The sequence below is a fragment of the Polyodon spathula genome, chromosome 17 (assembly GCF_017654505.1).
Source record: "Polyodon spathula isolate WHYD16114869_AA chromosome 17, ASM1765450v1, whole genome shotgun sequence".
In the NCBI taxonomy this organism is placed as follows: Eukaryota; Metazoa; Chordata; class Actinopteri; order Acipenseriformes; family Polyodontidae; genus Polyodon; species Polyodon spathula.
In genome coordinates, this window is record NC_054550.1 from 31,337,552 (window position 1) to 31,360,443 (window position 22,892).

Genomic DNA, 22,892 nt, shown 5'->3' on the forward strand with positions numbered 1-22,892 from the left:
GAAAGAAATACTTTACTGTCTTTGAGCAGTGCAATGTTTGAACTGAAAAGACCAGATACCAGAAAAAGGACATTTGCAAATATGCAGTTAATTCATCTACCTTTTGTCATCCATTCCCTAGAACTGATGGACAGATGCACATACAAACATAAATTGACAGACAGCTAAACGATGTGAATTACATGAGAAGGGAGATAACACGTTTAATTAGGACAAAAAGGACTATACAAAAAAAAAAAAAAACCTTCCATCTTAAATTAGCATTTGATTTTCTAATGAAACCAATTTCCATTCAGTGTAATTATGCTGAGCATTTACTCTTTTTTTTTTCGGAAATGTACACTTGGGTGCCATTGTGTCACTGCAGAAAAGGAAAATGATTCCTGATGAATTCAAGCATTCTTTAGCTGATGAATAATATGGCTTCCTAACAGAATTAGCAAGATCTGCCTGACAAAATCATTTGCGAATGCAAGCTGATTTCATAATGGCACCCATACTGCTTGTTTTTTTTTTTTTTTTTTTTTGTTCCACATGCACGTCGGATTTCAAATCTGATGTAAAGTCCTCTGAATTTGTGGGTGCATGCTTATCCATGTATCTTTTCAGCACATTTATATTTGTACTTTTTACTCAACACATCACCTCATCCCTGTGCTAGATGGCAGAGAAAGTGCATGTCATGTGAAGAGACTGCTGAACAAAACATGCATTTTATATAAATCGGTGGCTGGTTTTTGGGGCTATGATACCCCACCCCCCACCCTCCCACCCCCCACCAGGTGTAAGAACTGTTTAATAGCAACACAGCAGCACTGCAATGGTAATGTACTTAGGGACAATTGTAGCGCAAGTATACCTTCAATGGTATGAGCTATTGGTAGAATATTAGTAACGATTGGGGTGTAACATCTCACACTCCTTAATGTCCTGGAGAAAACACAAAGGGGTAAACATGAACACATTTGGATAGCTCATGAGAAGTAAAATAGTTTGACAAATGTAATAACTTTTTAAATAACATTATAGGATAATTGTGTAGGAAAGCAAATGTGCTTTATAAAAAGAAAAGCACAAAGAAGACTTAACTATGCAGGGACCATGTACAGAATGTCTACAAAACTCCTTTAAACTGGGTAAGGTTTGTACAGCATCCAAAAGAAAGTTTATTCGAAACTGATGAACTCTGACACTACAGAAAAACCACAAGGAGTACTCTCTGTGCAGAAGGCTCTGCCATGTCTCTGCAGACACCCTCCAGCAGTCTTGGCACTATGTCTGGGTGCTGTCGGCACTCCACTGGTGGTGTAGTTCTTGGCTGTGAAAGTAGAGCGTGCCCTCTGTCACTCATGGGGAGCAGCCCTGTCCAACTGTCACTTCCTGACAGTTCCATAATCAATCTCTTTATTAACTGCTCTGCTGCAGACAGTAAGAGGGTAGAGAAGTGGGCAGCACGAGTGCCACGTTTCCATAAGACATGCAGATTTCATTCTGTTTGGGTCGGAGGTTGACACTGTAGGAAAGAGCAGCTTCCAAGCAGGGCTGAGCTACACCAACACATCAGATTTCAGATCTGGGCTTGGGTGTCTGATATTTTATAATATTACAAAATATATGGTTAGCTAATACGTTTTAAACCTTGGTGGCAGGTTTCAGAATACTTTTAAAATAAAAATAAAAAATAATAATAATAATAATAATAATAATAATAATAATAATAATAAAAAGTTGATATATGGTGCTGTGATTCTTATCCCTTCGTGAACTTTTAATATAGCATCTTTTTTTGTTTTTTTAACTAATAAATTCAGGAATTTCTAATACTAGTAAATACTGTTAAGACCTTCTTCTTTTTTAACAGGAAGAATTTCTGGTTAAAACCCAAAAAACTGTACTGCAAGAAATCTGGAAAAACTGCATGAGAAATGCTGCTGCAGCTAAACACAGGATGACATCAAGTGCTCATTCAGACCAGGGGTGAATGAAAAGACAGTGTGAGACCTGTTTATTCCAGTGACTTTTTTCTCAGATACAAAGTTTTCTCAGTGAACCTATACCGCAATACCTATTTTACATCAGACACCCTCAATTGGGTATTGAACACAATTCTCACAAAGCATTGACTTTACCCACAGTGGGCTTGCCACAGGCTTGCCATTGAGTGCACAAGGCATAATTCAGATTTACAAGTAATTATAAGGGTTAAATTAAATTAACACATTTTTAGCCAGCATAACAGCTCTGCAAATTAACACTCAGGTCCTAAGGGCCTCAGAATGCTACAGATGCATTCCTCATCTGTGGAATTAGCTGTTATTGTTGAGTAAAGTGACCCTCCATTTCTTTCAGCAACTTCACCACATGTCTTCAAAAATACACTTTTTGATGGTTCCTCAAGCAGCTTTTAAAGCAGTTTTAAAAGTAATTAGTAAAGGGAGAAATCCCATTAGTTGTTATTGGGGCAAACTAGCTCGATATTTCAGCTTACTCCAATTGTTAAGTGTTTTCTCAAATAACCATTTGTAATTAAAAACAGAAAAAAATAAATTTCTAGCTCCTAACAAGGACAGCTCCTCTTCGCCAGTTATTTATTACATTCTGTTTAAGCAGGAAAAGACCCACAGAGATGCAACATCTATCAGCAGCAGCAGTGGAGTTGAGGCATATTGGCAAATCAGCATGGGGTGCCAGCCACTGTGCAAACTTGTACTGTACCTGATGTTTCTACAAGGGCTTCCGTCCCCACTATTAACAGCCCCTTAGATTATACAAGTACAAACACAGTATCTAACATGAATGTAAATTGTGTTATGGACAAATATGTATTATGCATGTTACAAAGCTGAGTAATGAGTACAAACATACATATCAAAATCTGATTATTTTCTATGAAGGGCATATATTATTATTCATTTATTTATTTATTTTTACTTTTCCAGAATGCGTTTTTCATAGAAATCTTGAGTTAAGAAAGGTTAATGATTCAAATTGACTGGTTTACTTCAATCCCATGTCCAGAGAAAACATTGAAATTAAGAACACTATACCTGATAGGTCTGACCAAACTATTTCACTTTTATATTGTGCTTGTGAAGCAAATTGCTATCTAGAACGTATTGGAATAAATATAACCAGAAAAAAAAAACAGAAAAAAAGTTTGGCAAAAAAGATTGATCTGTGTTGTGTCTTCACTGAACAGGGGTATAATGATATTCACAAGAAGGGCCCCTGCTGTGACAGAAGGCAAACTGTTCCTAAGCAACAAAACACATTTTCTATTTAAATACAAGTGGGGTCTTCAAAATATTCTCCATATAAACCGTAGCTTATGATGTGGCTATGGAATACATATCAAGCATAATGTCACGATTACAAAAGGCTTCACCCATCCCAGAACACATTGCCTACAAAGGTGTAAGTCAATAAACATGCACAGGTGAAAACATGCATTTGAATTAAACCTGGACTTTATATAATACAACTACAATTACAAATGTGATTATAACTGGTCAGAAATAAACCATGTTAAATATATGTAACTGGCATTGGAAATATTTGTAATTTGATACATTCTTGAGTGCTATAGATTGAATTAGTCTGCCATCTACTGGCAGTTCTTGCCACCACACCATATATTTCACCAACTGTACTGTGCATGTTTCACTTAACTGTGTTTTCAATTATTTTTGTTTAAAGCCATGACTTGGCTGTTGTGTTGAATATACTGTTAATCCCCATTTTAAAATGCCACATACAGCCCAAAGGAACATTATTTGATCACTATTTGTTGTAGTGCATTTCTGTATAAATATCCTGATAAATCTGGCTCATTGTGTTTTGTGGTTGTGTTACATGAGCTTTGAAGTCCTGGGAAGTTAGAAATGTGTTTATTACACCTTTATTTTGTTTTCTTCGATGTAGCTAGAAAGATGTTTAACACAGGCCATACTTTATTCTTCCAGCAGCAAGGAACCTTTATTTAGTTTGTGAATAAAAACACACACAAAAAAAAAAACAGTACAATTATTATTTTTACAAAATCAGTTTTACAGAAAAAAATCCCAACAAAATGATTTTGTATGGAGAAAAAAAAAAAGCTGTTGAAATGTGCAACTGACGATTCTGTACTGATGCAAACATACATTAGCTGTCAAATAACAGTGGTCCTTAATTTACCAACACAATCTAACATATGTAACATTACTAACACAGGCATCTGGGTTCATTAAAGCAGATTTTGATTAAAATATGTACACATAGCCGACTTTATAAGCAAAAGCAATGACCAGATATTTTTGTTAATACGACTACCCATTTCTTTCTGAATACCTGAGTTTTGAAGAAGGGTACTACTTGTGTTTGCTACTCTTGAGTATTCAGACTGGACAGCTCAGCAATTTACAATCAAAGATAATTAGGAATTACTTCCACTGGCTAACAATTACCTAATAGAACCAGGGAAAAAATAAACACACCTGTCCTTCACTGAAATTATTTAATGCAAGAGAAAGAGAAAAAAAAAAAAAAGAAAACCCACTTTACTTTTTTCCATATAGTCAATAACTTAACCTGTCTTAAAATCTGCAAAAATGAAAGGTACAATGTACATGTATCAGAATTATCCACTGAAGATGGTTGTACTTTATGTTTACTCTCAAGCCCTTTTTATGTCAGTCATAGAATACATAACATATAAAATAAATCTCCATTTAAGATAAAGTCAGAAGGGCTTTAACGTCTCGATGCGACTAGAACACAGGTTAGCTGGGTAGGTAAATCATACCACATTCCTTTAGTAACAACATTGTTTTCCATACTTTACTGGAGTCTGTCTTCAACTATACAAGGACCAGCATCCCCCGATTTACTGAAAAAAATCTAATTCCGGAAAAACACTATATTGAATTGATTGAATCAAGAACCCTGAAAGTTAGGGAAAATAATAACAATATAGGCACCTAGGACAGGTGTATGCTAATCACTCACTCAAACTGTTCACCAAAATGCAGACCTAATAATTGCTTAATCTACATTTCATTTTAATTGTACCCTTTGAAATATGTATGGATATCTTTATATCATTAAGAGAAATTCCCTGAAATAAAAGCTAAATACATTTTGCAGAAAATGTGGTTTATTTATAAAACCTGCAGTCATAAAGAATTTCTGATTCTGATATTCTGATATTATTTAAACACATCTGAGCTACTTAATGAAAACAAAGGGGCAGATTTACTTTAGTTTTGAATGTAATCTTTTTGTTTCCTAACCTTTAACAAAGGTGAAAAAGACACTTGTTAAATATTTGTCTACCAGGTTAGAAGTGTTTGTAGTTACTGTGATTGTTTTTTTTAATGTTTGTTATGATGCAGCGCTCTCCAGAAATGTAAATAGATCAACCCCAAAATACAGGAGCACGATTTTTGTTTTTTTCTAAACCCTTGGTTTATACACATTGAGACAATGTTCTATACATGTTCAAATGTATTTTCGGCAATACGATGCTTCAGTTGTCATTATTCAGCAAATATGGCCTAAAACAAACAAAAAGGCCCTGGACATCTTCTATGAGCAGAGGAAATGTTACTATTAATGAAATTCAGTGGTCTTTATGAATGATTCATGTAGGCAGTATTTTAATTTGTGTAATATCAGTGCATGTCCATAGCATAACACAAGCCAGCACCTGTTTTACAGTACTAGTAAATACTTAAAAATACGCATTTTGTACTGTATATGGATATTGTAATTTCAGTATAAACAATGGAAAACAAACATTTAAAAAAAATTAACACACACACACTATGCGTCTCTTATTCAGCGGCACCATCATTAGTTGCTGCTGATTCCTACTTTGAGGAATACTGCCATCATGTGTACACAGAACACAATAGCTACTGCCCTTGATCAAGAAAGCTGAAATCAGCATCCAGGGTCCCTTTTTGCCTGCAGCTGATGTTCTGGTCTGTGATACATTGTAGGCTATTGTTTCTGATATGGGAGTCCTTGCTCCAGGGTCCTTTGGGAATTCTACCTACTCAGTCTTAACTTTATTGAGTTCTTCACAACTGGAATGGGGTTGGGAGGGAGTGTGGGAACGTCTGACAGGTCTGTACTGGGCAGTCTCTGAAAAAGACAATTGAAAAGAAATATAAAAAAATAAGTACAAGCAAATGCACTTTCACAGTAAACATACCTGTTCTATACATATATACATGCAATATGATGTATACAGTTGACCTTTAATTATATGGTTAAATGTCTTTAAAAGTGCAATAGTAAAAGAGGGTACCTGTGCTGCAGGAATTGGTGGATTTAACTTTTCTTCTGAACCCAGCTCCTATGTTAAGTGAATAAAATTTTAAAAAGCTAAAGTTTCTATTAAGAATTCTTACTGAAGCAGCATAAGACACAAACTTGACATTAACATTAAGATAACTGAATTATTTCAAATAACATCCAAATGGAAAAGATTAAAACAGTAGTAGTTTACTTGTAGTCACTAATGAGTATCTGGGTAGATTTCTTCATTATCAATGACCCTATAAATTAAGGTTTATGGCAAAGAGGTATGTACCTATGAGCTACATATAAAAACCCGGTAACAAACCTTTGATGAAGAAAAGGTGGAATTTATCAGTGCAAAGGCTTTGGTTATGTTTCCCATAGAACTGGCAAAGAAGAACTAGATTCCCAATACATCACTGCACACTGGCAGCAGCAACTGTCTTTAAATATCGTTGTACACACCTTAACATTGTCTTTAGTTTCCATGTCACCTTCACCAGCATTTGTAGAACTGACAACTTCTCCAACCTATAACCAGAAAAATATCCATTATAACATTTTAAGCACTGAAACTGTGGGGGAACTTATACGTTGGAAATTTCATTAACACACACATTTAAATATTCTATAGCGGGTACAAAGAGACCACATTACATCTTATATACAAGTCTACCAAAATGTTTGGGTTTTTTTACATTACGGTATGAGTCAAATTATCAAAATAAAAACCAGTGGATATTTCACTACTAGTGGTGCACTTTGTAAAGAGAAAGAATTGATCACTTTTTTTGGTTTGTCAAAATCATGTTGTCATGGTATATATTTAACAAGCAGATATACCTCAACTTCTGTAGACATCTTAGTATCTGCTGGAACTGCACAAATGTCTGCTGATAAATTGTTTTCTGATGTATCCTAAAATAAAAATAAACATGATTACTTCAATGTAAAATTGATTTGCCTATAGTATTTCAGTTCAGTGAATATAGTGTGAATTGAGAATTCAGACATGTTATGCCTATTCTCAATAATCAGATATTTCTTATAAACAATTCCAGTTGATTTTTAATTAGTATTTTGTAGGATTGAAGTGTCTCAAGCAAAATCACTGTACAAAATCACTTTTTAAAATCAGATGAAAACATAACCCTGTAGGAAACCCTGTGTATACATGTCATGAGAAGTGTGTGGCCAGACATTATTCTGTTGACATGTTAGGCTATCATTATGCACTGCAGCACATGGCACATCTACACATCTATTAAATACATACATATGTATGCAGTGGTTCTGCTGTAAACGTGGTGGGACTTGGCATTAAAATATTTACTAATGTGGGGAGACTGCAGTTAAATTGTTTCACTCCATGACAAATCATCGCACCGATCAACAGTGTTTCTCACTGCGACTTACCTCATCCGCTTTCAATCTTTTTGGGGTCTCCTCTGGGTAAGGAGACCCTGCCCTCTTTATTCCAGGTTTTGTGCCAGGGGTTCCTGCAGACTGCGGGGTCTGGTTAATCACTTGTGTAGATGAAACTCGGGTCAAGGAGGGCTTTACTGCTAGGGGAGCGGCTGGAGGCTTGAGAATGTTTTCACCCAAAATACCTAAAGTAAAATGAATACAATGAATTTGTTTTTAGATTAAAACAGTATTTTTATGCAAAGTCACGTGCCGCCCCCACCCCCCCCCCCCCCCCCCCAAAAAAAAAAAAACCTCACAATAGTGTATAGAGTTTACAGCATGTTTATTGACCCATTGGCACCAAGTATAGAAGGGACTTACACTGACTCTGAAAGAATCACTGGAAATTTGCAACATGCTTTGGGACCATGTGTTAGAAACCACGCAGTTTGAAATTGTCATTAAATAAAAGCCAAATCAGACAAACATACCCCCTGGCACAACCGAGTTTCCTCCAGCTTCAGGTTTAGCCTGAGCTTCAGACTGAGTGTTGGTCACTGATGTTGGGCTTTGTCCGCTAAAAGGAAAAATAAATAAATAAATAAAAAATTAACCACATACTGCTTCATCATGGTACATAAATCAACAGATAATGCCAAGGACTAAGCCGTGCACAAAACAAAATGAACAGTAGCAGTGGCCTCACAAAAGTAACTTGAAATGTGTCTAATATATCCTTAAAAGATGATATTATATCTCACCCTTGTGGACTGATGGAACGGTTTTGAGAGCAGTTTTTCAAAGCAGCAGTTGGAGAAGGTACTGACATGCTGTTGTCACTGTCCAATGACAGATCGAAACTGTTCTCATTCATCAGTTTGATGCCTTCAGTTGAGTGCTGCAAAACACATAAATAAATGTTCATGACAAGAGCAAGCTCACTGCAATGCAATTGGGACTGTTAATAATGAAATGTTTTATAAAATAGAATTACAGTTATTAAAAGGAAATGTGACCTGGTTTATTTACCTCCTTACATTTCAAACTTTAGTTAAACAATTCAAGCATATTTTGCATTTGGTGGGGGTAAGGGTTGCTTTCAATTTTATACGTCGGGTATTTAGGACTAGTGGCAATATTTGTTTTTAAGGTTAGACTAGCTGTCTTAAAGCGTGAATGTACTGTTCCTCTCACCTTTCTCCTCTTCTGTATAACAAGGTTTGGTAGAAGCTGGTGTAATTGTTTTCTCTTGACATGCATTGCTGTAATTTTCATATCAGGCTCAAACATTTTACTGTTTATTGCTTGCCTGTAAACTAAAAGATAAAAATCACTGTGTGAGCCATCAAGGATTGGTAGTGATTCTGGAAAACCACATGACCAAAGCTACACGCACATAGCAACCACTCAAGGCCCTGCAATACCATTGTGATACTGGATCATCTGCGTAATCATCATATTCTAACCAATGGGAACAGTAGAAGTCACACACGGAGACAGTATTACTGTACAGACCTGGATCATGTCATCCAAATAGTCTAGAACATTTCTTGTTTAGGGAAAAAATAAATATTTTGGTATTTCCAAAAATGACTCAATCAGCAAGCTTGTAAAAATATGTATTATAAAATTCACCTGCAACAGCTGAAAAGTACAACTGTTAGCATCTAGGATACCAATCGGTGCTACTATACTGATGGCTTCACAAGTTCTTCAAAGAGATTAATGAAACCATTTATTTTATATATTTTAGAACATTAAACAATTGATAACAACAACTGATAACAAAAAGCTTACCTGTATCAGTGAATGACTGTATGTCATATGTGAGATCAACATTGAGGTTTTCACTGCTGTCCATTTTCTTAAATACAATTCCTATAACCCACATTGTGCTGAATTCTTCCCTGAAGTAGAGAACACACATCATTCAAGCACTAAATATACATCCACCTATATCCTAAACCTGTGAGTTAGATCCTTTTCAGAAACAAAACAGCAACCAGACCTATAGTACAGTATGTACAACGACATTTATTAGTACCAGTGATATCCAGCCTTTTAGCTAAGGATAAAAAGGAAGATGCCTATAAAAATGGGGCTCGCCAATAGGGGGGAAAAAAAAAAAAAAAAAAAAAAAAAAAAACTAAAAACTAAAAATGTTTGTTGAAAGACACCATTACCTTTATTTTGTCAAGCACAAACCTAACTTACTTGTCATTTCTTTCTTTTGGACCTGGGAATGACTGGGGGTTTACATGGGCTAACGTGATAAACTCATTCTTCTCCAAATTTCCAACCAGGATACGGATTTTTGACTCTACCAGACCAACCCTATACAGAAACAATTAACTGTTAGCCTGTGCAATCATGCATTTCTTGGCAACATAGTTCAGATTTGTTTTACACAGATGCAGCCTCTGGATAACATAAAAATGGTAGTCTTCTATCTATCCCAAACATAACATCTATAACCTTTCTCAGCCATAATATTACTGCAGCTCTAAATACAAGATGAAAGAAACCCACAATGTGCATCTTTAATAGTGCAGGCAAGAGAGAAATGTAGCTCTGGGGTCTACACATAAGCATTCTAATTTTGAGATTTTAAAGCCTTCGTATTGTCTTTAAAAATGGTAAAACGTAAGTTAATCATAACATACATGTATAATGCCATTATTTTTATTCTACTCACCATTCCAGGTGCTGCTTTTCTGTAGGTGCACTTGCTAGCAACACAATATAATGCCTTGGAATATAAAAAAAAAACAACAGCACAATTCCATTACGTCCTTTAATTTATTTTAGTCATAATAAATTGTTTCCCATCCTTGACTGGCAAGGCAGACATACAGTTTTGTATGTTCAAGGAACAAAAATTATTTGTCTCCACACTACCACTTTGCATAGGTCTTAAGTGTAAACTCATGGCAGTCACAAAAAAAAAAAAAAAAAACATGCTAAAGACTGTAGCATATATTTGAGTGTGTACGTGAACCACGTAAGTAATCTGCCTTACTGAAACAATATTAGACAGGTTTACAGATGTATACTGGGACTACATTTTATAATTACCAAAATGATTATTTTGCACACAAGCTAAAAATGACACTGACCTTGTGCTCAGTCCGCCCCTTGGGGATGCAGAGACAGACACAGGGAAAGGTACAAGTACTGCAGACAAGGTTGAAAGTCCAGGTTTTCAAAAAGTAATTAGTCTTATTACGAAAATGATTCTTGTTATTACTTCTACTAATATTATAAAGGTTATGGTTGGTTCTGAGACCAAAGTTTGGGTGCATTTGGCTGATTAGAACCCAAGTTATAAGTAGTAAATTAAGATAAAATAAATAAATAAATAAATGTTTTGCCCTGTTCTGCCATACCTCTCTGGCTTCTGTAGCAACAGAGGGAACCAAAGCTGAGCAGCTTATTACATTGTGGTAATTGTTCTGTCAGAGGTACTGAAGGAACACCTGAATTTTATTGCAGATACACAACTTTAGGGGTGCATTTAATTGTATCCGTTACTCCATCACCCTTTAGTGTGTACTGCACAAGAGTTACAAGAGACAGATAAAGTTTATATCTTTATAATTTAGAGTTGCATTCTGATTAGGACAGGACAGGCTGGCATAATTACAATTTTTACACCAACAAACAAAAAGTATCTGAGCTTCACATAGGTACCGTACCCTTCTGAAGTAATTAGCATTTATCTTGCAACCTGTTTTAATAAAATGGCAGTACAAACAACTTATTTTGAGTTTGTAAACTGCTGATGAATACATCTCCCAAGTCGGTTGGGAAAAAAATGGAGACATGCTAGGAAGTCAAACAGCACACCAATTTAGATCACACTTTACTATCTGAAAATCTCTGATTGAAATTGCTAACAAAACTGAAGGAGCTTGGTTTGTGCCTCTCTTGACTACAGTAAACTGTGTGGTAATGCACCCCTGTGGGTTTACAGTGGAGAGCAGTCACAACCCCTGCCATGAATACACTGTACAAAAGAAACAGGAAAAGTGCTTGGTACTCTAGGAAGATTAAAAGTGAAATAAAGTGGTACTCCTATTTTTCCTGCCTATAGCACAGTCTGAGAGCGGTTTACAAACAAGGACAAATGTAAAGGGCTTTACGCCTTTTGCATCACTGCAATACTTTCTAAATGAGGTGTTAAGAACAAAATAAAAATGCCTGACACAAGAAAAAAAATTAATTTATTCAATCATTACAGTGACTTCTGTATAACACTGTACAGTAAATTACAATACAATAATCGGAAGAGCATATAACGCAACATTTCTTTGAATTAATTCAGACTGACTGGTAATTCTTCCTACATCAGTTTTAAATAAAATCTGCACATATTAACATAGATACTGTATGAAAGCAACACATAAGACACATCAATATATCTTTGTAAACTATTTAAGATACCAAAGGCTACAAAGTAAATTTTTATCTGCCAAATATTCATTTTCTTAAGTCACTTATTCGTTATAAAGGTCGTCTTTGACTGTTTATTGGTACAGTGCACAGGTAGGCTGCGGGGTGGTGATATTCACTCCAGCCTTGCTTCTGGCAGAAAATGTACACTACTTTAAAGTTAAAAGGTCTAACAGTATATTGGTAAAGTACAGCGACCAGGATAGATGTACTGAACAATGGACAAAATGGTATGTACTGCACAGTATGACAGGTTTTTATTGTGTTTAAGTCTTTCAACACTACACATCTGTACAGAGATCTAGAAAAAAGGACAACTCTAGTAGTAAAAAACTTTTTTTTTTAAAAAGACAACACCCATTTAAAACACAGTTTCACTAGTTATCTCAGGGTAGTCTTTCTGTAAAGTTACTTAAGTTTTGTTTTTAAGTAGACCCCCATGGAGGGCAGTTTCAAACTTTATCCAAATAGTGATTAAGGGTTAATTTATAACAATGAAGACAATACCAATAAATACCTTGAGGAATCAGAAATGCTACCTTATTAAATACTAATCAAAACGCAGTTACATTTACTTGTAATATTTAAGGGCTTTAAAACTTAAAACTTTCCCTTTAAAAGGGGTACTGCATTTAACTTCCATTGTCTATACTAAAATCCCATTTGAAGTGAATGTAAAAATATATCAGCCGTAATTTTTTTTTTTTTTTGTATACCCCTTCAAACAATTCTTAAATAAAATGTATGCAAAAACTGCTGAGTAGTCTAACAAGAAATACATTGTGCAGATTGTGAGCTAAAATATTTTATTTAGAATTATATACAGTGTGCTTAATTCATGTAAATTAAGAACATAAACAAACAAGGAGACATCCATAAAAATCAATCAATAAAAACAATGTTTACCTACCTTCTATATTAAATACATAAAGTACATACTTCTATGCCCAGTCTGTTAAATAAAAAAGTTAACTGTCTAAACAGTTAATATGTAAAAAATGCTGTACCTTTTATTAATGACAAAAATAAAAATCTACATACAAATTAAATAATTTGGTGCACATATATCTCACCATTTGTGTCCCACAATATAAGCATTTTAATACATACTTGTACTTCTGAAAGAAGTTTGGTGCTTCAAAAAGTTTGGGCCACTCTGCCTTATTCTGCATTATTTCATCTGTGATGGCAAGACCTAAAACAAATGCAAAACATTTACTACTGATTTAGAAGTCTACGTGCAAGTAGTTGTACACCCAGACAAGGAACATGTTTATAACTCCAGTTATACATATGCTGAGGGCACTCTTATTGCTTACCCTGTTTAAACTCTTCAATCATGACTGCACGTGTAGACACAGAGACATTATAGGTTGAGTTTTGCTGTGGATATGCTGGTGTAATAATCGGCATCAAGTGGTATCTGTCACTTGGAGTCACCTAGGGAAAAAATAAAATACAACAAATACATTTCCATTTGCATGCTGTGAAACGAATTTGAATTTCCAATACGAAAACTGTCAGAGAATAAACTATGCACTGCAGACAGCATTTTTTTTTTTTTTTTTATCTGGACATAATATTAAAAATTACCCTGGGGTCCCACACTGGAAGATGGAGGTTGCAGTCCTCAGGCTGCTTCAGAAGAACTGGATTTGGCCATTCCCTAAAGAAATGAATGAATAAATAAATAAATAAATAAATGTTCAGCGTAAAGTTTTTCACTAAAATAATTAGAAAGATGCTTACAATCATCAATTACAGCCCTTATAACATATAACGTGATAGCACCGTGCAGCTTTAACTACCAAAAGATTGAGCACAAAGGCCATCTTGTCAACAGAAACTTTTTGATGATCAAATGAGAACTGTGACCTTCAGCCTACTTGTATAAATTTAATACCCTTTGACGACCGCAGCCATACAACTTTTACCCTGCACATTAATCAAGCCAGTTAAAGTTTTAAAATAATAAAACTCACCACTTCGAAAAAACCAGGAAGAATTTGTGAACAAGTGTGGACGCTACAGCATTTGGATAAAGTTGGCATGTTCTGGCAACTAACATAGCCCATGACACACCACCAAGGAAGCCAAGTATATTAGAATAAATATTATGACCTGCAAGAAAACATGTTTTAGTCAGATTTTTGCGCTACTAGGGCTGCAAGAACTAGTTGACAACTAGCTGATTGAAGAGGTAGTCTGTTTGCAAATTCAGTAGTCGACTAGTTGCTTTTGTTTTTGTATACACTGATAAAGCCGTGCCACAGAGCTGTGTTGCACTAGTGAGCTCCTGCTCTACTATCTCCATTCCATTGCTGTTCTGTTACAATTTAGCACACCCCAGTGTAATTTAAACTAACAAGTCGGTGTTGCTAAACTAATAAAAAGGTTGTATCCTAACCTTTTAATCCTCCGCTTCTGTAATTATAAACCGATTCCAAAAAAAAAAAAAATCCTCTTTTAAACTGTATTTCCTCTCTGAGCTGTGCTGTCCCTTTCCTTTGGCACCAGCTAATCAATGTAAAATCTACTAGTTGTTGCAGCCCTATGTGCTACAACAAACATTTTGATCGAAAATAAGTCTTACTTTGTGTTTCTAATAGAGCCAGCATTACATTAAGGAGGCTTGGTGGTCCAGTGGTTAAAGAAAGGGGCTTGTTACCAGGAGGCTCCAGGTTAAAACCCAGTTCAGCCACTGACTCACTGCGAGTGACCCTGAACACGTCACTTAACCTCCTTGTGCTCAGTCCTTCAGATGAGATATAAAACTAACTGCAAATGACTCTGCACCAGCTGTTGTGATGCATAGTTCACCGCCAAGTCGCTGTATGTTGCTTTAGATAAAAGTGTCTGCTAAATGACTTAATAATAATAATAATAATAATAATAATAATAATAATAATAATAATAATAAATACAATTACATGCATTACTGGTCTCTCCATATATTCATCTCACCTTTTAAATAATTTGAGAATTGTGGGTTAGTGTTAACCCAATTTGTAAGAATGTAAAATATACATATATTACTCTTTTATTACCGATTTATGTGCAGACATATTTATAAATAATTCACTTACGCTTTGCCCATAATTTTATTGCCCTGAGGGTAAGTCTGAAGTTTTCAATGTTTGGTACCAAATGCAAAATCTCATCAGTAACTCGGCAACCTGTAAATTAGGAAATAAATAAATAATACTACTGTATGTAGTCCATGATGTGATATTACATAACAGAAAATATATAAGTGAGCTAATCTCTCATAACATGTCTGTCACAGTTAACATGTATAATTAATGTATTATGCATATAAAAAAAAAAAAAAACACTGTTGTAAAAATGTTTTGATATCAAGGAGAGAGAGATATATATACCTGGTTACTCCTGCATGCCGGTCCCAAGCCCGGATAAATGGGGAGGGTTAGGGAAAGACCTGGCGACCTACCCTAGGAAACCATCGCCATGAAAATTCATGGAAAATCTCTCACATGTTTCAAATATGGTATCCAATGGTAGGCCCCCCAGGCCAATACGTATCCAAAAAGTGACTGGGGAAGAGCAAGGATCATTTGCTAGTAATCCAGGATTTTATGACGCAAAAGGAGGAAATCCTTCAGGAAGCCCAGATGCTGATGCTGCCTGCGATGAAAGAAAGAATCTGCGCTGCACGAAAACGCACAAGATCTCAACATGGAACGTCTGCGGAATGAGTCAAGGAAAACTGGATATCATCAAGCGAGAAATGATCAGACTCAACATAGATTTGCTTGGAATCAGTGAATTACACTGGAAAGATAACGGCCACTTCCAATCGGACAACTTTTCGGTGTATTATTCTGGTCATCAAGAACTTAGAAGAAACGGAGTGGCTCTCATAGCACACAAGAACATCGCCCATGCAGTCGAGAGCTACACCACCATCAGCGACCGCATAATGGCCATCCGTATCCGTGGAAAACCGCTAACTGTCATGGTTTTACAAGTCTATGCTCCAACAACAGATGCTCCAGAAAATGAAAGCAAACACTTTTATGCCAAAATCGAGGAAGCACTGGAACAGGTGCCCAAAAAGGACACCATTTATATCATGGGCGATTTCAACGCGAAGATCGGCAGTCAGGAAGAGGCGAACATCATAGGCCGGTGTGGACTGGGCGAAAGGAACTGGTGATCGTTTAGTCCAATTCTGTCATGAAAACCATCTCAGGGTCTCAAATACATGATTCATGCAACCGAAACGCAGTCTGTACACCTGGACAGCATTGCAATCAGATAGACTACATTCTTTGCAGTCAACGCTGGAAAAGTTCAGTCCTCGCCATCAGAACTTTCCCTGGTGCTGACTGCGGTTCTGACCATGAACTGCTTGTAGCCACCATCAAGGTGAAATTCTGCAACATTAAAAAGAATGCTCCACCAAAGCGTTTTGATGTCTCCAAGGTACCTGTTTCATACGCAGTCGCAGTGAAGAACAGATTTGAACTGCTTGGCAATGCAGACAAACAGCCGGACGAATTGTGGCAGGAATTCCAATCCATGATTATCAAAACAGCGCAGGAACACATACCATACAAGAAACTAGAGAAAAAGAGCAAGTGGCTGTCGGCAGAAACCATCAAAATCGCCGATCAAAGAAGAGCAGTCGAAGCCGCTGGGGACCGAGACGAGGCTAGGAGGCTAAACGCGGAATTTCAAAGGGCAGCAAGGAAGGACAAAGAAGCATACTGGGATCAGCAATGCAAGCAAAAGGAGGAGGACTGTCGAAAAGGTCACACCAGAAATCTCTTTGCGCAGGTCAAGAAAATTCGAACTCCTTTCACTGCCCGCAAAGGAGCAATAAAAGATAAGAACGGGAAGGTCCTGACTGGCCAGCAATGCATCAGAAGCAGATGGCGAGAATACACGGAAGAGTTGTATGCAAGCACTAACAACCCTGAGCCACCCCACGACGACCCAGTGGAAATGGAGCCAGCTATCCTGGAAGAGGAAGTTGTATGGGCGCTGAAGCAGTTGCCAAACAACAAGCAACCTGGTATTGACTGCATCCCAGCAGAAATGTTGAGACCTGTTCCAACAGTGGCTATCAAAGCGATCTGCCAGAAGATCTGGGAAACCAGTAGGTGGCCAAAAGATTGGAAGAGATCAGTATTCATCCCACTGCCTAAGAAAGGCGACGCAAGGGACTGTTGCAACTACCGTAAAATAGCCCTGATTCCTCATGCGAGCAAAGTCCTTCTGAAGATCATACAGCAGTGCGCCCAATCATTGAAGCAGAACTACCTGACTCGCAAGCTGGGTTCAGATGAGGTTGTGGTACCCGTGACTATATCACAAATCTGCGGTGGATTATGGAGAAATGTCATGAACATCAGAAAAACATCTACATTTGATTCATCGACTACATCAAGGCATTAGATTGCATCGAACACGATAAGCTATGGAAGGTCCTGCAAGAACTGGGAGTGCCAGCACACCTGATCCAGCTGATAAGATCTTTTATAAAGACCAAGAAGCAACTGTTCGAACACAACATGGAGACACCGAGTGGTTCAAAATCGAGAAACGTGTGCGACAAGGCTGTATTCTATCCCCTTTTCTTTTCAATCTTTATGCAGAAATGATCATGAGGAAATTAGATGTGGAAGAAATCGGAGTGAAGATTGGAGGCAGAAACATTAATAATCTCTGCTGTGCTGATGATACAATATTACTGGCGGAAACAGAAGATGGCCAGAAATACCTCATATTAAGAATCAAAAAGGAAAGCGAAAAGATGGGTCTCCACCTCAACATCAAAAAGACGAAGATCATGACAACGGCTGGAAATGGAGCAGTCAAAATAACCATCAATAGTGAAGAGATCGAATGCGTCAAGGATTTCTGCTTCCTGGTATCCATGGTCGAATGAACTGGAGACTGCGGCCCAGAAATCAGGCAACGAATTGCGTTAGGCCGTAGTGCGATGCTGAGCATGCACCAAATCTGGAAAAGCAAAAACATCAGCCTCACAACCAAATGCAAAATGGTCCATGCTATTGTGTCCCCCATATCAATGTATGGGTGTGAAAGCTGGACCCTGAAAAAAGCTGACCGAAAGAGGATTGATGCTCTCGAGCTGTGGTGCTGGAAAAGACTGTTACGGATACCATGGACAGCAAAGGTCACCAATAAAGAGGTTCTGGACCGCATCAAGCCAGAAGTTTCACTTCAGGGAAAGATCACCAGACTCCGGCTCACTTATTTTGGTCACATGATGTGATCAGATTCATTGGAGAAAGCAATGATGCTTGGAATGGTCAGTGGAACAAGAAGACGGGGCCACCAAAGAACGTAGTGGCTCGACGCCTTCAAAATGGACACTGGCTTAGGCACAGAACAGCTGAAAGGGAAAGTCCAAGAATGGAAAGCATGGCGAGAGATGGTCTATAGAATCGCCGAGAGTCGGATCCAACTGACCGGATAACATCATCATCATCATCATCATATATATATATATATATATATATATATATATATATATATATATATATATATAAAAAAAACATACATTTTTGTTTGTTAAAATTTATATTAAATAATCTCAGTCTAGTAAAAAAAAAAAAAAATGTCCGCCTCCTCATACACCATTTTAAAACCCCTACATAACAATTGCCTTACCATTAAGACTTCTTATGCACCTGATGTCTAAATTTTTAAGCAAACTGTCATCTCGGAGGTCCAAGTCTCCAGGAATAGTTTGTAGAGCTAATCGGGCAAACAGAAGATCAATCTAGAAGACAGAAGGTAGAACTGTAAACAAATCACTTCACACCAGTCTACATATTTTCAAGGGTTTTAAAATGTAAAACTCCACATTAATTTAAATCAGTGCAAGTCTTACCTCTATGCCATCAAATGACAGTTTTATTACTGGTACAAAAGCCTCTTCAACAGCCTAAAAAACATAATATGTTTAATAGTGGTTAGCAAAAAAGAAAAGGGTGATAAAGTCCACAGGCTGCACAATACAACAATGATTTCCTACAGCAAGTCCTATACTGCCATTTTAACTGTTGAGACCCCTTTAAGAATGTAGCTTGCTAGTGCTCATGCATTGGCCATGTTACTTACTCTTAAATCCTTGACTTCCTCTTGTTCTTTGAGCTTTTCATAAAACGATGTGAAGAAGTCAGACCTGTCCACATGACGTGGGGCCACACAGAGAGCATCAATATCAGCACCTGTAACCAAATACATGCTTTATTACATATTACTAACTAGTTAATGAAACCAAAGACAAAGCATGACACAGCTGAGGTATGGGTTCTACTTCAGGAAGAACCTTTTAATTTAACTCATTTTCCTGCAAACTGAAGCAGAATGAACCAGATAGGAAAACTGTCTACATGGATTGCACGGATTTATTTTGCATGGATTGCACTGATTTATTTTGCAAATGAAAGTCCTACAAAAGTTACATTTGTGTTGCTAACTGGCATATCTGGATTACAGTAGACACTGTATCTAGATTATAATTATAGTCACTGCCAATGGTGGCCTAATAACTATTTTTTCCATTGCTATTCTAGTTTTCATTAAAATTGTTATTTGTGTAATTAATTTTGTGATTGTTAAGGATCGTCACACTTGAATAAAAATGCAAAAACAAATTCAGTTACCTTTTGTGTGAACTCCTAACCGATAGGAACCAAAGGTGAAAATTTTTCCTCCAATGTTCTCAATAATAGAGGAAGGCAAATGCTATGCAAATTCAAAAAAATAAATAAGTCATATCAGGGTATATATACATAATCAGAACATGTACAATGTACACATTAGTATATAACTATTCATAAATTGTGCAGAATTAAACCTTTTAAGAGATTACATAAAAACTTTAAGAAATGTATTTACATTAATTTTAGAAGTTTACCTTTGTTTCACTCATGTCCCTGATCCATTCTTTAACCACACTGTTTAGTTTTCCCAAGACTAAAATTCTACAAGGACAAAATAAAGGATCAAAGTAATGCTCATCATGATCTTTTCCACTCAAAGAAATAATTTATGCTACTGCACATGACTAATGCAAAACAATTTAAAAGGTCTAAACAAAATATTGTTCCTGAGATATCAATGAAGCCACAGGACTTAAAACAAACATGTCTTAAATTAATTTTACTACTTCATTAAGAAATCTCAACTTACTGTGAATTTGTATCATAAGCTAAAACCATTCAAACATTTTTTTTTTTATATATATATAAAAAAATGACAAAATGTAAACATGAGCTATCACTGCATTCAGTGATGTCTGGCTACATATCCAAGAAAAGTATTAGTTGTCATATTCAAATTTTTGTGAATTCAATCAAATTTTAAGGTTCTAAGGGTGTTCTAAAATTCCTGCAATATAGTAAAGTTACCTGCGCTGCAGTTCCAACTCTTCTTCAAAAACCCCATAAGGTTTCAGTGCCTCAGTGAGCTTCTGAGTCAGAATCAAATCAGCCTCCTTAGGCTGGGTAAGACTAATTGGAGAAGTGATACCATAATGTTTTGAGGGTTGCTGTGCTGCTTGTAGTACTTGATTTACAACAGGGCTGAAAAAAATATTTTTGAATAACCAGCTTTGTCATCAACAATACTGTCAATCACAAGTCACCAGGGAACTAAACAAGCATACCATCCCCAAAGTTTCCTCTCTCAATTCATCCAAGGAGACAATAAAAAAAAAAAAATAATATATATATATATATATATATATATATATATATATATATATATATATATATATATATATGTGTATTAAAGTTAGTTTGTACAAGTTCTTTCCTCAACGAATTAAACAAATTTAATATATATATATATATATATATATATATATTATATATATATATATATATATGTGTATAATATATATATAGATATATATATATATATAGATATATATATATATATATATATATATAATTCACTTAAGAATGCACTTGAAAAGCATTAGCAAACTATGAGACAAGCATGGGAAGTTGACCTTACTTTTACTAAACACCATGAACTTCATACCATAAGAAAACTAGGTCTGTGATGTAATGACCGAAATAGAGGTGTACTACATTTCTGTCAAAAGCACAATAATTACTATTATTGTTATAAAACTATATAAATAAGTACTTTTTACATTCAATTATTTTCATTATATAGCCGTTTCCTGTTGTGAAATCGCAGAGCTAAAATAACAAGCAGCAGGAAGTAGGTTACTACACCTCAACCACATAAGCTATTGTCTATTTCAATTCCTGAACTTACACGAGAATTCCAAAAGCTATAACAGCAATAATAATAATAATAACATGCATATTGTGGATGCATTTAGATAACCACTGCATAAATGTAATGTATTTTAATGTGTGTTTAGTTACATATAACTCGTAGTTTCTATTGTATTGTAGTTTTTATTACACCTTAGTTTATATGTACGTTAAGCGTATTTTTGTTTATTGCAATGTAATACTTCAACAAATCATTTTTCAACACCTTTCCACGTGGTAAAACATTTTGTCTTCATAAACGCGGAGCGGGGTGAGGGGCACTAACAATTTATTTATTTTGGCTATTCTTGGACTTGTACATTCTGCTCTGCAAGATGTATCTAACAAATACAACTTGTAGCTTCAGTGTATTATCTCTAGCAGTGTTTAAACAGTTTTCTGACAAACGTCATTAATCACGTTTCAACCTGATCTTGTAAGTTTTATTTAGAACGTAATGTGAACTTAGCGACATTTCCAAAATGTAATTAAACTTGAATTCGTATAAATTATGACCGTTCGTATTCAGCACGCACGTTTATCCAGCAACTGTTTTTAATTCACACTAGTAGTACAAGCACATTTTGTTCCTAAATACCTGCACATATCTTGCACAGAAATAAAGAAAATAAACCAATTCCAATGTTTATTTGAAGCTCTAAAATGTAAACATGGTTTTACACAGTTTGTTTACAACATATAACATCCGTCTAATTTCTGTTTGAATACAAACCGTAAAGACAAACAAAAAACATCACATTTTAAGCTGCAGGTATAAAATGTAAACATTAATGAATTACAAGGAAGAGTATTACATGCGTCCTTCTCTTCTGGTTTCTTTATTTCGTTTCATTTCATTTTCGGTTGAACTCGAGAAGGCCTGATCTGCTCCAATGTGAAATAAACACTTTCCATTATTCAAAGAAGCAATATCTTGCTATGTACTTACAAAGGCATGGTAACTCCAGAGCGTACTATTTATTACCCAAGAATTCACCAATCATGATCATTTCAACTTTTTATTTCTTTAAAATGTGTTTTTCCTCTTATCTTTTCCCACTATTGTTATCGTTTCTTTTTTTTCGTCTCAACATGGCGCCTATCACTACCACAGCAACCTTGTAAAATGACGTTCCACGTAAGGCACGCACATGCGTATTTGTACGGGGTACGCGTTTTTATTGCTGGTAAGGTGATGTGTACTGTTGACATGGGTGTATTGCATTTATAATGTGTTGCAATAAGGTATTTGAAACGGGGGATGTGTATTACTTACATGTGTTATGCAATATTTTAAGTTGCAAGTTTCAGTCATAATGGATAATACATTAGATATCACAGCCTGCTTTTAAATGTGAAACTGCACACTTACTGATCTTTCACAAGTGAGGTGCAGACTCATGAAATCAAATGTACTGTCTGGTTTGTAGGATAGTGGTGGTAACATTTTGTAAC

The 22,892-nt window shown here is 35.9% G+C and overlaps 1 protein-coding gene across 3 annotated transcripts; it reads right to left on the reverse strand.

Annotated features, from left to right (window-relative positions):
- Positions 1 to 3,956: 3,956 nt before the first annotated feature.
- Positions 3,957 to 22,572, reverse strand: LOC121329839 (poly(A) polymerase type 3-like). Of its 3 annotated transcripts, none has more exons than XM_041275730.1 (23): positions 22,387 to 22,572; positions 20,556 to 20,729; positions 20,063 to 20,129; positions 19,809 to 19,890; positions 19,261 to 19,370; positions 19,031 to 19,084; positions 18,808 to 18,919; positions 15,231 to 15,320; positions 14,127 to 14,265; positions 13,738 to 13,810; positions 13,464 to 13,584; positions 13,255 to 13,339; positions 10,388 to 10,441; positions 9,907 to 10,026; positions 9,490 to 9,599; positions 8,887 to 9,008; positions 8,454 to 8,590; positions 8,184 to 8,269; positions 7,702 to 7,895; positions 7,129 to 7,203; positions 6,751 to 6,816; positions 6,293 to 6,340; positions 3,957 to 6,126 (listed from the first exon to the last, which is right to left on the reverse strand). In XM_041275730.1, the coding sequence occupies exons 1-23, from the start codon at positions 22,392 to 22,394 to the stop codon at positions 6,031 to 6,033; spliced, it is 2,223 nt and encodes a 740-aa protein (XP_041131664.1). In that variant the 5' UTR covers positions 22,395 to 22,572; the 3' UTR covers positions 3,957 to 6,030. The 3 variants fall into 3 exon arrangements, with proteins under 3 accessions (XP_041131664.1, XP_041131663.1, XP_041131665.1); XM_041275729.1 differs by lacking the exon at positions 22,387 to 22,572 and adding an exon at positions 22,253 to 22,380; XM_041275731.1 differs by lacking the exons at positions 6,293 to 6,340; positions 22,387 to 22,572 and adding an exon at positions 22,253 to 22,380.
- Between the last annotated feature and the right edge of the window lie 320 nt (positions 22,573 to 22,892).

Bases quoted from the DNA above. Each gene is read 5' to 3' on its own strand.
- LOC121329839 (XM_041275729.1), bottom strand. From the start codon at position 22,290: ATGAAACGAAATAAAGAAACCAGAAGAGAAGGACGCAT. The intron at 20,730-22,252 runs GTAATACTCTTC...TATTTTTTTCAG, and splicing joins ACCAGAAGAGAAGGACGCAT to CCCTGTTGTAAATCAAGTAC. The intron at 10,442-13,254 runs GTATGTATTAAA...TTATATTCCAAG, and splicing joins AACTTCTTTCAGAAGTACAA to GCATTATATTGTGTTGCTAG.